At 41.6% G+C, this 15,256-nt stretch overlaps 1 protein-coding gene across 1 annotated transcript in view; it reads right to left on the bottom strand.

The window, feature by feature from the left end:
* Nucleotides 1–263: 263 nt before the first annotated feature.
* Nucleotides 264–15,256, bottom strand: part of ACTR10 (actin related protein 10) — a 28,445-nt gene continuing 13,452 nt past the window's right edge. The window contains exons 7-13 of the mRNA XM_073609431.1: nt 12,317–12,396; nt 10,902–10,937; nt 10,428–10,507; nt 10,253–10,326; nt 7,531–7,612; nt 4,355–4,556; nt 264–1,991 (exon numbers count right to left, since the gene is read on the bottom strand). Of these exons, the coding sequence (XP_073465532.1) occupies nt 1,810–1,991; nt 4,355–4,556; nt 7,531–7,612; nt 10,253–10,326; nt 10,428–10,507; nt 10,902–10,937; nt 12,317–12,396 (736 nt within the window). The 3' untranslated portion in view covers nt 264–1,809. The remainder of the gene's footprint in view (nt 1,992–4,354; nt 4,557–7,530; nt 7,613–10,252; nt 10,327–10,427; nt 10,508–10,901; nt 10,938–12,316; nt 12,397–15,256) is intronic.

Genomic DNA, 15,256 nt, shown 5'->3' on the forward strand with positions numbered 1-15,256 from the left:
GGGCCGATCAGGTCTGCCTGGGAAAACTGACAGGCAGACCCGATCGGTCCCTCGTGTGAAAGGGGCCTAATGCATAGATTATTAAAAGACAACTAAAAGCAAGTAGTTTTCTACATCTATATCTGCCCTTGTGCTGTGGATTAGTGTTACACAAACCCATCACAACCCCTTTTTTTAGAGGAGACCTGATGAAGTGTAATAGGCTGCAATGGTTTTGATACATGTAATTTCAGAAACGCTCACAAAACAAACATTCTACGATGCCATATTGACTGTTTAATGTCCAGGACTCGCTAGCATATACAAGAACAGCATTGTTTAAAAAAGTTAAACAGGAAAACAGTGCAAAGACACAACTGTGGTTACCGGAATCTAACCAGAATAAATACAAACATATAGTGCATCCATCCCCAAAGGCAGGGTTCACATGTGAGCACTCCGGCCTTTTCTAGCTATGCAAGATTTAAACCATAAGCTATCTATGCAAATACCAGGTCAAAAGAACAAATTGGATAAGATGCCATTTTTAAGTTGTTCATATTGCTGCCAGTTTGTGTGGTTGTTAGTGAATTAGTCCCAGAAACAAATTGTGCCCAGAAACAAATACTTTGCTTTTGTTGATAAACTAGTCTTACTTGGGAGTAATAAAACTGATACAGATATTCAACATTTCACACTACTCAGGTTCATTTTGGCAGACAATGCTTGCACAGCAGGTGCTGCTGAAAACATCGATAGTGAGTTTTTTCCATATGAAGATCTCTAGGGGTTGTGGGACACACAAGCCACACATTTTGGATGAAGCGCACAGTTGTGTGATTATCGGGATTTTTTGGGGCTCAAGTTGTTTTTTTTTTTTATTTATGGACATTGGAGTTAACAGATATTTATGGGTTCATAAAAACTGTTTTGCTGTGTAGATCACTTGCATACTATTATCTAGTTTATTTTATATATACACTTGGTTTAATTTAAGTGGATTGTAAAGCTTCAGATTTTTTTTAATTAAAATAATAAACATGTCATACCTGCTCTGTTCAATGGGTTTGCACAGCAGCATCTTCTTCTGAGGTCTGTCGGCGGTCCTGGCTACTCCTCTTTAGTGAGTGCCCACCATAGAAAGCCACTTTCTATGGGGGCACTCATGCAGGCTTGATCCCCAGCCGCCCTGTCTGCATCTATCGACACAGACAGTGTGGCTCAGCCCTACTTTCCGGGTCACAGACTTTAATTGACAGCAGCAGGAGCCAATGGCTCACACTGCTATCAATCTGGCCAGTGAGGAGGGAAAGAGGACTGCTCTCATGCACAGCACTGAATGGAGAATGGGCTCAAGTAAGTATAAGGAGGGCTGGGGGGATTATCTGGCACAGAAGGGGTTTAACTTAATGCATTAAGGTAAAAAAGAAAAAAAAAAAAACCTTAAGGATTTAGAACCACTTTAAGGTAACATAGTTTAAGGTGTTATATTAGAGCACTGTATATTTTTTATACACTACAATGTGTGATTTGTGGTGAACACAGCACAAGAGAACATTCAGAGATGTCGCATATAAAGCTGGAGCCTACCTCTACCTCTACAGTGACCAAAGAAAGCTCCAATGTTATCCTATTTCATATGCAGTTAGGTAGCTCTTTACTGTAACTCAACAAAGTGAAGGATCCCCACTGTGTGACTAAGCAGAATACTTTATATAAAACCACAATCTCACTAGCTGTGAGGGGTACAATAAATAGTATTTCATAATATATATGATAGTCTTTGACCAGGCAAGCGTCAAATACAATAGAGTTTCCAAGGTAGCAACATCACTTCTCGGTAGAAAAAGCTCTTTTCATCAAAGGGGGTGCTGACTTTCCAACATCAAACATCATTTCAAGAGGAGGGTTGTTTAAACAGCACCAGTCGGGTATACGACCAGTCTGGTTATAATATTCTTTAGATACAGAACGACTGCCGAGGATATCTTGTAAAGCCCCAAATATTGCTCCTATGTGGAAAAGACAAAAAAGAATGTATCAAAATAGCTTTCTGATGTGACATAGGTCACTTTCTTATAGTCTGTGCCATCATCATACACACTGCATTTTATTAAACACCAGAAACATTTGCTTGGCTCAGTGAACATAAGTGCAGGTTCGAAAATGGGAAAGCTCCTTAATCCATGACCAGAAAAGGTGCACCAACATACATGGCTGATGTTCTTCCACAGTCAGATCAAATGTGTTGGTAGGATTAAAATTACGCTTCTCCTTAAAGTGGAACTGAAGGCATCTTACAACAGACTGCGAACAGACAGACTATTATTGCAGAGGAGTCTTGCAATGTCTCTTCTACGATAAAATATAGCTACTTGCCTGCCTCACAGTCTTCTGTGGCATGGAACCCAAGCTGTGTAGCTCACCGGCACAGTCCCTATGCATTGGGATGACTGACTCCTGCACACACACAGGTGTTACTTCATACTGCGCTGTCCAGGGAGAATATGCCGGCGAGAAAGCAAGTATAGTACCACTAGTTCCACTTTAAAATGAATGGCAAAGGAAAATGTTCACTTAACTCTTCTGCACTGTTTGCTGCTGTGAATGAAGTGAAATAGTGTTAAGAGTGAGTCTCTCGCGCTAATCTGTGAGAGTAGACAAACTTAGTAAAATTAAAAAAGTGCAATCACAGTGCAGCAAAACCTGTAAGTGTGTCACATAACACTAAAACAGTAAAAGTGAATAAAGTGATTTCACGCAAATTGCTGTGCATAAATGCACTATAAAAATAATACATAAAATTGCAATAAATAAATGCGTCTGAATATCTACATATAGTGACAAGCTTCAATTATATAGTAATATATACATCATAAATTGATAATGATAAATCGTGCAATAGAATAAAGTTTTCCAATAAAGGATCATGTGAAACAGTGTCACTAAAAAATGATGTGTGACACCTTCCGTGAAGAATAAAATAAAACTAAGGTAAAGTGCATTAAAAAGTCCAAAACTGAAGTTAAATAAAATCTAAACGTGTTGATAAATATTCAAGTCCTCTTTAAATGGATAAATAGGTAGGTAAAATTTCAAAGATAATCAAAGTTGATGTAATAGAGTGTCCATGGGTTTTCCTGTTGTGGTTTCTCTAATATTACAGTCTCCCAAAACTCTCACCTCAATGCTATGGTAACAAGCAGTCACTATCTGCGACCTCCACCGCTGTCCACGGATGGATGGAGCCCTCGGCGCTCCTCCCACAGCTGTCACCGTTCGCTCCAAAAGTGTAATAGTAAGGAGGTACCTCAGTCCTCCCTCCTTCGTCTACGAGCCCGTCTTGTGTATGGAGAACTACTCCATACACAAGGCGGGCTCGTAGACGGAGGAGGGAAGACTGAGGTACCTCCTTACTATTACACTTTTGGAGCGAACGGAGAAAGTTGTGGGAGGAGCGCCGAGGGCTCCATCCATCCGTAGAGAGCGGTGGAGGTCGCAGATAGTGACTGCTTGTTACCATAGCATTGAGGTGAGAGTTTTGGGAGACTGTAATATTTGAGAAACCACAACAGGAAAACCCATGGACACTCTATTACATCAACTTTGATTATCTTTGAATTTTTACCTACCTATTTATCCATTTAAAGAGGACTTGAACATTTATCAACACGTTTAGATTTTATTTAATTTCAGTTTTGGACTTTTGAATGCACTTTACCTTAGTTTTATTTTATTTTTCAAAGGAAGGTGTCGCACATCATTTTTTAGTGTCATTAGTTGTTGTCAGTTTTTAGTGACACTTTCACATGATGCTTTATTGGAACACTTTATTTATTCTATTGCACGATTTATCATTATCGATTTATGATGTATATATTACTATATAATTGAAGCTTGTCACTATATCTAGACATTCAGACACATTTATTTATTGCAATTTTATGTGTTATTTTTATAGTGCATTTATGCACAGCAATTTGTGCGAAATCAATTAATTCACTTTTAATGAAGTGAAATAACCATTACTTCCACACATTTTTTTTTTGGGGGGGTGGGGGTATATAAACCATTTCATTTTTTTTTTTAAGAACATTGGTAGGTTTTGACACATCAGGAGGTGATATCTCCTCTTAGAAAACTGTCACCAGAACAGTTGTCCCTTTTAGAATCCCTCACCTCCTGTGACAACATTTATTCACTTTCTGTACTACAGACAGTGGTCACCAGAACAAATAGAGGAGTGAAGCTCCCCAGTGTGGACACCAGGCATGAGCAATAAAAACCTGGCAGTGGTTCTAATTCTTCTAAATCCACAAATGTAAAAAAATATTGGCTTTAACACTTTAGGTTTACAATACTCAGTCTGCATTACCTCCAAGCCAGGAGACGCAGTTTGGCTTTGCAGGAGGAGTGTGAACCTTGAAAGTCTTAGATGCAAGAATTTCCTTATATTTTGGTTTTTCCACCAAGTAACGTATCTCCGCCATTAACCGATGAAGAAATCCTGGCAGCATGGCCGTGCCACCCATGACCACAATGTTTTCTGCAAGTTGTTTCCTGGTGTCTATTGGACACTGTTTGACAGAGAGAGGAAACAGATATCAGTGGTAAATGAAGGGGGATCCAACTGGGAGTTTAAATAATTCTCAATGCAATGTCACAGATATCTAATCGTGAAAAACAGCAAACAAGGAAGTTGTTACTGAACTTAATGTCTCACAAATTCCAGCTACAGTATATCTCAGATGACCTAACAAGGGTTGTTCATCTTCTGTAAAAAGAAATACACATAGGTAAGCTTCCTCCTTAGAATATTATTGATTTAACTGAAACCTATTCTAGTGGCTCACCCCATTTACTTCTGATGAGTAGAAAATGTTACCGAACCTACACTTGGAACCAGCTATCATTAATATATAAGTACCGCTTCAATAAAATATGGCAGCTGTGGACCATCTTTAACCACTTGCTTACTGGGCACTTAAACCCCCCTCCTATCCAGACCAATTTCCAGCTTTCAGCACTGACGCACTTTGAATGACAATTGCGCGGTCATACAACACTGTACCCAAATGAAATTTTTATCATTTTTTTCTCCACAAATGGAGCTTTCTTTTGGTGGTATTTGATCACCTCTGGGGTTTTTTTTTTTTGTTAAAAAAAAGTAAAATGTCCGAATTTTTTAAAAAAACTTTTTTTTTATATTATGTTATAAAATTTTAAAAAAGGTAATTTTTCTCCTTCATTGATGTACGCTGATGAGGTGGCACTGATGGGTGGCAATAATGGGCACTGATCTGGTACACTGATAGGCAACACTGCTAGGTGGCACCGCTTAGCACCACTGGTGGGCATTGATAGGTGGCACTCATGGGCAATGGCAGGTGGCACTGGCAGGGGGTACTGGTGGCACGTATGAGGCATTATTGCCTCCTCCTCTTCGGGACCGATGTCCCTTGCTAATGAGCCGGTGATCGGCTTTTTTTTCTCCTCGCAATGTCAGCGCGAAGAGAAAAAAAAACGATTACAGAGCTTTTGTTTTGATCATGTGATCAGCTGTCATTGGCTGACAGCTGATCACATGGTAAGGGGCCGGGGCTGGGACCGGCCCCTTACTTGGATCGGTGATCGCCCGAGTCTCAGTGACTCGGTGATCCCTGTGCACGCACCCTGGAGGCCCTCATATGACGGCCTCCCGGGAATTCAGGTCCGCGCTGTAGCCGTTATTCGGCTATAGCGCGGATATCAACTGGTTAAATACTCTGATTCTTATGCCACTTTCATATAGAGATAGACCTTGAATACATAGAGAAACGTGAATAGTTAATAACTCTCTCCCATTTTTACTTATCCTCCCCTTCTTCTTTTCGTTTAATTTGTGTTACTATACTTATTTCTAAGGGCATTCCTTGGAGACCCAAAAATAAATCTCATTCTTCTTCCCAAATTAAAGAATAGATTTTTCTATACAATTCAGAGTATTTCAAAACAGATTATCGTGGTAATGATTGGCTAAAACACTCTACCACTGAATTCAATTATACATTGTTATATTTTTATATGATATTTCTGTACAAATGTTAGTATGATTGTACAATTGTTATCTCTAAGCATCAATAAAAGCTTATTGCTTCAAAAAAATATATCAGTACCACCACTCATATAGATGTCTGCCAGTGGCCATAGAGCCTTGGAACATACTGTATGTGGAGCTCCACCAAGCAGTCATATATAAAGTTATAATACCTAAAAAAGGTAATGCCACCCTTGATTTCTACTTTTCTGATGCTCAATGTTCTGATGAACCTCGGCACTGTGGTAGACTTGTCAGGGTTGGGCTCCTCAGGAAACGCCAACCAATTAGGTACTTCAATGGGTTTGGCGCCCAAAAAAACTGAAGAGGGCCAGTAACTGATCTGGGGAGTGAAGTTAGGAGGATGCCCGCTCCTTGGGCACCAAAATATGAAAAGGAAAGGGATAGCCCCAAGTATAGCGTGCTCCATGTTCCCTAATGAGATCAAGCAGCGGATTCACCACCCACTGCATGGTGAGGGTAACCTTGTAGAGATAAGGCAGGAAGAGTATGCCATCAAACTCGACTGGACCAGAGCGCCACGCCGGTTGCACTATGTCCACTTCTGCCAAATACAAAAAGTTAGTTTAGTTGGACCTTGGCTGAGGCATACAGCACAATTAAGGGCCTATTTCAATGAGCTTCAATTGGAAAACGCAGTAAATGCTTTTGACGTCAGTTTGACATGCTTAAGAGGTTTCAAGCGGATTTACATTTCCACAGACTCTTATGAGAAGAAAAGCAGTTCTGAAGCAACACCAGCCTTCATGAAATTTAGGCCATTGCTGACCTCTCTTCCTGAAAATACTAGCTGCTTGGCTATCATGCTGACTCTCTGGCTTTAATACTCTGAGGTCCTGACCTGCATTACATATGCAAATTTCTTTTTTTTTTCTCTAATTTTCCTCATCTTCATACTTTTTGCAGTTCAGAAATTCAAGAGATAAACGAAGCCAATGGGTAAGCAGAACATACTTTTGTAAAAGGAAATTGGCAATGGCAAGGATTTTAACATGACAGTTTTACTCTAAAGCTGGCCATAGATGTTTTTTATCAAATCATGTATGGGCAAGGCTGAATGTACCAAGTTGATCAAATCGATCAACATGGGTACAATCAGCCTGCCAGATTTTGTATGCGATTATCACTAGTGGCTGGTATAGCCACCATCAATAATCATTGTCTTCTACAATGGATTGGCAGGAGGGATTCCCCTGTCAACACCATCTGTGTTGATGGGGAAATTGAAATTTCTTTTCTGCAGGAAAGTAATTCACTCCGTGTAGGACCTGCCGAAGTCTTACTTTCAGATTTTCCATTACGAGCTACTCTTGTAGAGTTGTCCTTTAAGCATTATTAAAAAAGTTCTACACTTTTGCTTAACTGTGGGAGCATTTTATCCAGATCCTCTTAATGGCTACACCACTGAAATGAAGACAAACTATATATTAACAAATTAATTATTCAGCTGTTACCTGCACAAGTGAGTCTAGGATCAATGTGGCAACAGACTTCTCTTCATTGTCCTGCTCGAAAAGCAGCTCCACAACAGAATCCCTAAAAAGGCAACAGCAGAGTTCACACACTTTTGGCACATAAAAACAAAGAATTAGAACCTACGTAGGGTATTTACTGCTATCTAGGACTTTGACAAAAAAAAAAAAAAACCCCACCACAGTCTCCTCTTTACTTCAGTGTCCTCAGCGCTCATCACAGTCCCCTGATTTAAATTACTGTCCTCGGCCCTCCTTTTACATCATAGCCCCCTCTTTTCATCAATGTCCTATGCGCGCCACTACCTCGCTATTCACATCATAGCCCCTTCTTGAAATCAGTGTCCTCAGCCCCCCCTTCACATTACAGTCCCCCTATTTAAATCACTGTCCTTAGCCCACCTTCCACATTATAGCTCCTCATTTAATCAGGGTCCTGAGCGTCCCCCATTCACATCGTAGGCCCCTTCTTGAAATCAATGTCCTCAGCTCCCGTTTACATCAGAGTCCCCTCCCTTTACATCGGAGGGTCCACAGTCCCACGTTCCTGTGTGATTCTCGTACAATTCCTGTGCAATTCAGTGTAGTACAGTTTTCAAAAGTCGCAGTGGCTTGCACAAAAAGTAGTGCATGCACTACTTTTCAAAAATGCACTGCACCAGATCGCATGGTCCTGCAGTGTTTGAGGTATCGTTAGGAATATATTGACACCTGTAACAGAATGCACACCCAGAGTGTTCTGGTATAAATAAGCCCTTGCGTGACAGACCCCCTTCACATCACAGTCCCCCCTTTACAGTAGTCCCACAGTGTCCTCAGTTCCTTTCACATCACACGCCCCCCCCGCCTCACAATCCCCCCCTTACAGTAATGGCCCCCCTACCCTTTCTTCCCTTACATCACAGTTCCCCTTTCAATGGCTCTCTCCCCTGCACAATCCTACCTTAACACAGCAGGGTAGAGGCACTTATCAACCTAAATGTCCTCTCCTGGGTCTCCTGCCTGCCTGTCGCAGTCATTCTCACAGCAGGGAAGGGGGCAGGAGGTGCTGTAGATCTGGAAGAGGGTGGGAACTGCCCATCTTATTATGTTAACAAGCGGATTATTGCCCGCCTGTTATTTGAAAAGATTTCCCCTCTTTGCCCAGATTTGCAGCACCTCCCACACCCTGCTGTGAGGAGGACAGTAGGAGTGGGGTGGAAGAGGACATCCAGCTGCTAATTGGCATGGCTTGTGGTCCAGATGGGACTGTAATTCAGTCTAGGTCCGGACCGTGGTCCACCATTTAGTGATCCCTGCTCTATTAAAAGCATCCTCCCTCCCCAAAAAAAAGTAAAATCACCTACAAAGTCATTAAAAAAAAAAAAATCAAACCAAAGTGTTTTTACCCCAAAAAAATGGATCCTGTTCCTTTAAAGCATGTTATACAGCACAGTGCTTGTGCTGTGTAATTTGGTCCCCTGTATCACCTGAAATATCTGGCTGATCCTGCTTGGTTCTGCCATCCACCCTGTAAACTGACCACGGTTTTTCATGGCTGCTGAGCCCTGACACCGTGGTCAGTTAACGTGCCTCCGTCATCCGCTGCCATCTACAGCTCTCCTGTGTCTCCCTCTGTCCTCCTCCCCCCTACCCTCCCTGCCTGTCAGCTCTCGCTAGTGCCGCTTTGCTCCTCTCGTGCCTGCTAAAAAAGATGTTATGTTTATACCATCCCAACTGTTAGATAACATGTGTCCTAGTGTCTTTGTTTAAAAAAAAAAAAAAGCCAACTCCTATCTGATTTTACAGCACTGCCCAGCGCTCACGACTCCTTGGCTCTCTCCTCTCTGGCTGACGTCAGTGGGAGTTCTCGGCCCCTCCCACTGGAACTGTTATTTAACAATAGGGATGGTATAAACATAACATAGTGGCTTAACAACCACTTTAAGGGGGGAAATAAAAAAACGGTAAGGTTCAACATCACTTTCCAGAAGTGTCGGAATCAGGGACTGAACTAAGTTTTTTGTGCAAAGTAGATTTATTTATTAAATTTCTTTGTATGCGATTTTAGAGGTTTTAATGCTTGAGCAGAGAGTCAGCTTTGGTAAACAAATTAAACCAAACCTGATTAAAGAAACTTGGAGGCCATTGAATTATTTTGTGTATACCAATGCCTACCTCAACGAGCTCTCCACTGCCCAAGTGAACTTCCGCATACCTCGCTCTAGCCAGGGAGAGGGATGACCGGGTGTCCTTTCTGCCTCCCCCCCCCCCTTTTCTCTTTGTCGGTCCTTCGCCTCCTTTCTTTTGTGTCCCTTCCCTGGTCCTGTTTGCCCTTCCTTAGCTCCGCTTTCTTTGTCTTTCCTCCCTGTTCCTCCTAATTTCAGATTACTAGATAAGTAGAACCTCTTGATCACTCAAGGTCTTTCACTTGCTGGCACGCATGACCCCACCATGAGTGCCTTTTTTTTTTGTTTTACTGCAAATATTTTGATGTTTGCTCCCCTGAAATATGGGTGAGCAGTACTATAGATGCTTCAGTCGTGGTATTGGATTGTCCTATTGAATACTTTCTCTGGTATCGTCTTAGTGCTCTTCGTTAGCCATTCATATGTTGGAGTTTCTATTGACAGTGTACTCAGATGCATATCTCTAATGTCTGTGTTTTCTATAACTCCTTATACAAATAAAGGATTTACAAAAAAAAAAAAAAAAAAAAAAAAACCTGATTGCTCCCTTGACATGTAAAATCTTTTGTCCATCTAGTGGGTAGTCAACATCGGGAGGTGGAGCAGGGCGCTGAAAAACATCAAAACAAGCAATCAGGAACACAGACACTTACAATTCATTGTGAATAAAAAGCACACAGATTTAGAGACACACAGGCAGAGATTTCCTACCTCTGAGCTGCCATCGATGTTAAACTTGGCAGCCTGGATTTTTAGCCCTCTCTGCAGGTCGCTTACAAAGCAAACACGCACTGCAACAAAATGAATGAAATCAAAGCCATGAAAAACATACTCATCACTAGAATGTAGAACAAGGCTAATGCAACCAAGAAATGTTAGCACCTTTCAATTCTAGCTGCAAGGTACTGCTTTTATTTACTGACAAGCAATCTACATAAGCAAAGCTGAATCCGTATTCTGACAGAGCGAAAAGCAAAACCTTGTTTTTACATGTGTCCAAACATGACTAGTGAACAAGGAAGTAAGGTGTAGGAGGCAAGAGGAAAAAAATCTTCTTTCAGTAACAAGCTGGTGGATGTGGGTAGTAGTTACCCCTCTGTATCACTACATGAAGGGGTCTCAAGCAGACAAGCTGTTTCCAGTTAGACTGAAAATCCAATTTCAGGGCATATTGCGTAAGAATACCTTTAATGTCTTCCACTATTTCTTCTGGTACACTGCCTGGAAACATAAAACATAAGGACTTTGTCAATAAAACAAAACATTTTCAGAAAGGTTGACTTATGCCAGGGCTTGACAAATTTCTTTTGAATCTAGGAGCCAGCTAAAAGTCAGGAGCCAGTTTTTTTAACTAACAAAGCCTATAGGTAGAACGGGTAACATGTTTCCGAAAGTGAACTTATCCTTTAACCCTTTTTGCGGCCAGATCAGTTTTTGCATTATTTGCACACATTTAAAAAATCATTTTAGGCCTGCAGATTACATAAAACCCTCAAACATTACCTACTTTCTAAAAGTAGATGCCCTAGAGCAGTGATGGCGAACCTTGGCATCCCAGATGTTTTGGAACTACATTTCCCATGATGCTCATGCACTGCAGTGTACAGGAGCATCATGGGAAATGTAGTTCTAAAACATCTGTCATGTCACACGATATTGCCGCGAAAGGTCTAGTAAAACACATAATTTAAGTCCTGAGCTACTAGCCAGGCCTCAAGGGTTAAACACGCCCTCATAAATTCTCATGAAATGACACTTAAATGTTTTATTCAGAATTAAATTATAAAAATATTAACTACAACAACAACTTTATCCATGTCCGCCAATGCAGGCTGCCTGTGCCCACCAATGCAGCCATGTGTCCACCATACAGCCTGTGTCCACTATGTAGCCTACCTGTGCAGGGGAGGAGAGGAACAGGAGAGCCGCCCAGGTGATCAGAGCGCAGCGCAGGGAACACAGCGATAACAGTTTTCATTTCAATTGCCGTGTTCCCGCCGCTCAACGTCATATACAGCCCCGCCCCCTGCCCGAGGAACTTTGATTGACAGATAACCCGTCACCGAGATTGGACGGGTGATCTGTCTATCAATGTCCCAGGACCAGGAGGAGGGGCTGTGTCTGACAGCGAGCGGTGGGGAACACGGCAATTGAATTGAAAACTGTTATTGCTGTGTTCCCTGCGCTCTGATCACCTGGGCGGCTCTCTCTCTTCCCCTCTGTGATCGCTGGGAGAAGGACTCCCATTCCACCCAGGCTGCTGGCGGTGCTCGCCAGCCCTCAAAATGCGAGTGGATTTTTTGAGGGCTGCAGAATATATATATATATATATATATATATATATATATATATATATATATATATATATATATATACATACATACATATATATATATATATATATATATATATATATATATATATATATATATACATACACATATATACATATACACACACACACACCCAGGATACATAGTGAGGGGGTAGCACATGGGCGACAACCTAAGCGCCAGGATGCAATTTCTTATTGCCATGGCGACCTGGCACCTGGGATTTGTCAAGCCCTGACTTATGCTATGAAATTAAAATGGTCTTACTCATTACAGATGGGAGGGTCTGATCCTTGGCTGTCCCCGTGTCTGCTGTGCATTGCTCCAACAGCTGTGCTTCCAGCTCTCTGTCCAAAAACAAAAGAAAGCCGTGGCTTTAGATACACTTAAAGCATAGGAACAGGTGGCAATAAACATCATGAATATCACTGCCTTGCTCTTATCTGTATTATTTCTTATCCATGAACATTAACTGTATAGAAATGAAATAATTAGCTTGGACAAAATGACATAACCCTCTTCCCCTACACCGACACACCATAAGAGAATGTTAACCAATAAAAAAAAAAAAAAAAAAAATCACTATTTCACAATGCAATTCCTACTCCTTCCTCCCTGTCCCACAAGTTCTAAATAATGAGTAGACCAAAACATCATCCCATCTGATACTGGCACAGAGCTATCAATTAATAAGTTACATGTCATGTTTTATATTTAATCTTGTTTTATTACATTTAAGAAAGTACAAAAAGAACATCGTACACGAGACCATAGAGAGACAAAAGTAGGTTCTTGTAAAGTTAAGAGACATACCAACGCATGTGAATAGTGTACAATTAGGCAACTGACAACAGCATAGGTAAGAAAAAAAAAAAAGAAGAAGACGACAGGAGGAGAGGAGCAACATTCCATATTCCATAATGTGAGGCTTAAATATATTCACACTAGGGAAGTAAATTAATTTGAACCAGGTGGACGATAGCTGGGTTCCCTAAAATTACTTGTAGAAAGCTCTCATAAAGCATATGGAGGTAGGAAATGAGAGAAAAAAGAAGGGGGGGGGGGGGGAATAGGACCCCCTATCCCACATGTCCAGATCCCGGAGGTATTTTCACTCTTAGTGGAGATGAAGGAGGCAAATCTGGAATAGTAAAGATAATGGTTCCAAATAGACCAGGTAAGGCTGTGGACCTGAGATTTATCCTGCTTACAAGCAAGCGTATTTTCCATATATTCAATAGTGTTCACTTCACAAGCCCAGGCAGCGAGTGACGGTGACCCAGGCTGGTGTCAGCTTCTGGCAATAACAGACCAAGCTGCTGTCAAAAGTGTCCAATCAAACTTTTTTTGATTTGTTTGTAGGATCCTGGCAGCATGGAGTGTACTGTAATCTGATGCTGATTAGGGAAATGTCTCCCACTAGGGTATTATATAACTGCAGTATTTTGTTCCAAAAGGGGACAATGCGTGGGCAGGTTGCCCAAATATGGAGCATGGTGCCAGGGGCCCGCAAACAGCAGAACATATCAGAAACGGAGGGATCCCCGCAGCAAAATTTGGTAAATAAAGGAGAGTGGGTGAAACAGCAGTGACTCAAACTCTGTAGCATCCCTCGTAAGTAGGTCCGAGGAGGAGAACTGTTCAAGGTAATGTAATTGTTCGTGCCCAAGCCAGGCTATCTGGGGGTTATGGCAACTCGAGAGAATTTGAGAGAGAGGTAAGATTGTTCCCCCACGCAATGTATCACCCATTCAAAGGATTATCACTCCTCTGCCATGAAAGGAAGTTTTAACTAGTCAACATTGGGGAAAGGATGCGAGACCAAACAATGGGGTCAGGGGGCTTGGTCTAGAAGAAAATATGAATGCAATCTTTACACTGGGGGGAGAAACTCTGGTGGAATCTAGGATGGAAAAGGATCTGGGGGTCCTAATAGATGAAAGGCTCAGCAAAGGCTTGCAATGCCAAGCTGCTGCTAACAAAGCAAACAGAATATTGGCATGCATTAAAACGGGGATCAACTCCAGAGATAAAACGATAATTCTCCCGCTCTACAAGACTCTGGTCCGGCCTCACCTAGAGTACGCTGTCCAGTTCTGGGCACCAGTCCTCAGGAAGGATGTACTGGAAATGGAGCGAGTACAAAGAAGGGCAACAAAGCTAAAGGAACTGGAGGATATTAGTTATGAGGAAAGGTTGCGAGCACTGAACTTATTCTCTCTGGAGAAGAGACACTTGAGAGGGGATATGATTTCAATTTACAAATACCATACTGGTGACCCCACATAAGGGATAAAACTTTTCCATTGAAGGGAGTTTAATAAGACACGTGGCCACTCATTAAAATTAGAAGAAAAGGGGTTTAACCTTAAACTGCCTAGAGGGTTCTTTACTGTAAGAGAGGCAAGGATGTGGAATTCCCTTCCACGGGCGGTGGTTTCAGCGGGGAGCATCGATCGTTTCAAAAAAATATTAGATAAGCACTTGAACGACCACAACATACAGGGATATACAATGTAATACTGACATATAATCACACACATAGGTTGGACTTGATGGATTTGTGTCTTTTTTCAACCTCACCTACTATGTAAAACAATTTCTGACCCAGGTATACATGGCATGTTTTAAAGTGCTAACAAGCTATTTCAAGTTTTAAGTATAAAACACAAATATTGTTTATACAAGACTTTTCAAAATGTTGGGCACCCCTGCCATAATAAAAAGTTTTTATTATGGCAGGGGTGCCCAACATTTTGAAGAGCGTGATGATGACGTAGGTGATTTGGTAACCAGCTGCAGGCCACAAAGAACTGTCCCCCAAACAGAAAATGTAAACAAGCCCTTATTGTCCCGAGACCCCTATAAGGAAGTAAAGGAGTTCTGGTGTGCTTTCAGAAAGTGCACCAAACCCGCAGGATATAATATAAGTCAATGGCTCAGAGCAGCTAACCCCCATAAAGGCTGCAGGTGCAGCACAGTGTGAAAGCAGTCAAATAACCCTTTTTTTAAAGTGCTAATATGCCCATTGCAAAAGTTCAGTGTATGTGATTTTTAATACACTGACCCTTTTGCTCTTCCAGCTTCTCCTGGCATCACTCTCCAGGCTGCTGAAAGGTTCCAGGTGCACTTGGTATTACTCCGCTTGGGAAAAGAGCTGGCGCTACAGAGGAAACATCAGCTTATGTGCCTTCTGCTCCCTCCACT

Source organism: Aquarana catesbeiana, linkage group LG13, assembly GCF_042186555.1.
Source record: "Aquarana catesbeiana isolate 2022-GZ linkage group LG13, ASM4218655v1, whole genome shotgun sequence".
Lineage (NCBI taxonomy): Eukaryota > Metazoa > Chordata > Amphibia > Anura > Ranidae > Aquarana > Aquarana catesbeiana.